The sequence below is a fragment of the Echinops telfairi genome, unplaced genomic scaffold (genome assembly GCF_000313985.2).
Source record: "Echinops telfairi isolate 266 unplaced genomic scaffold, ASM31398v2 ScPeMD7_7458;HRSCAF=8496, whole genome shotgun sequence".
NCBI classification, from domain to species: Eukaryota; Metazoa; Chordata; class Mammalia; order Afrosoricida; family Tenrecidae; genus Echinops; species Echinops telfairi.
In genome coordinates this window covers 10,273,472-10,274,790 of record NW_022111358.1, presented here as the reverse complement: position 1 = coordinate 10,274,790, position 1,319 = coordinate 10,273,472, and the positions used below count along the sequence as shown (strand labels likewise).

Here is a 1,319-nt window from a genome sequence, read left to right as displayed (position 1 = left end):
TTTTGGTATAGTATCATAGAAGAATATCTACATTTACCTGAAAAGTCTATTAAAACATGCCATTGCCCAATATAAAATTGTGTGAGACCAGATTTTATTTAGTAAGAACAACATATCACAGCAAATTGAATGTAGCTGCAGGTTTGAGAATTAACTTGTCTTCTATTAATGAAGATATTAAAGTGATTTATAAAGATGCAAAACAAAGTCACTGTTTTCATTATACTTCTTTTTCAAAATATAGTGTATTTTCATTAAAGATGTTATTTATGCTAACATAAAATAGAATTGTTAATGTCTTTAAATGGATTAAGGATCACTTTTTAAATTTCTTTTCATTTTTACTATGAAAAATGTTGATTGATACAACTGACATAAACAAAAGCACTTTGTTAAATTTTTTTATGTGTAAAGTGATACTGAGACCAAAAAGTTTGAGAACTCTGCCTAAAATGTACATGTAACTTTTATGCTAATTTGATTACAGGGAATTGATCCACTTTCCTTAGATGCTCTCGCAAAGCATGACATCGTCGCTCTCCGCAGAGCAAAGAGAAGAAACATGGAAAGGTAAGTTTGCAAATAGCTATGTTTCCTAAGTTTTTTGAAAAATTAAGTTGAAATTATCCCAGGTGTATTCCTTTTGCCTTATTTGTAAATCTTGCTGAGCAAAGTAGCGTAAAAATTCCAAATTTTGTTCTTAATTTCAGAAAATAATCTCACCAATGATCAAGGTTGAGAACCTGACTCAGAGTTTGGTTGACGTTTGAGGAAGGTTTTTATCTTCTTTCAGCAGAGTTTGAAAACTTTTTGACAGTGCTGCTTCTGAGTTAGCTGTCTTTGCATTTTAAGAAGTTAAATCTTTATGTTCGCCCTAACCCAAACTACGGTGACATGTGTGATTTCAGATTGTGTCTTGCTTGTGGTGGAACAGCTGTGAATTCCTTTGAGGACCTCACTCCGGATTGCCTGGGATATGCTGGTCTTGTATATGAGTACACATCAGTGAGTATTCTGTGAACAGAGGTTGCAAATGAACACTAAGCGTTCACATTGTAAACACTGAAACGTTTAATTTTGGCTTTTCATTTTGAAGTCTGTATGATTCATAGGTAGACTTTACAATTTGATGTACCTGTTTGTTGTGAGTTCAAATATAACTTGACTACATTGAACATATCATTGGCTATGCTTTATCAAAAAAGGTTCACCTGAAGATTGGATTCTCATATTGTGTTAGTCTGGGTACTTTAGAGAAACAAATCCACAGAAACACATGTATAAGAGAGAGTTTTATATAAGGGTTAAGTGCACATCAA

The 1,319-nt window shown here is 32.7% G+C and overlaps 1 protein-coding gene across 1 annotated transcript in view; it reads left to right on the top strand.

Moving 5' to 3' along the window:
• CCT6B (chaperonin containing TCP1 subunit 6B) overlaps positions 1 to 1,319 on the top strand; it is a 39,994-nt gene that overhangs the window by 25,820 nt on the left and 12,855 nt on the right. Inside the window, exons 8-9 of the mRNA XM_004707349.2 lie at positions 488 to 570; positions 909 to 1,005. Coding sequence (XP_004707406.1) covers positions 488 to 570; positions 909 to 1,005 — 180 coding nt within the window. The remainder of the gene's footprint in view (positions 1 to 487; positions 571 to 908; positions 1,006 to 1,319) is intronic.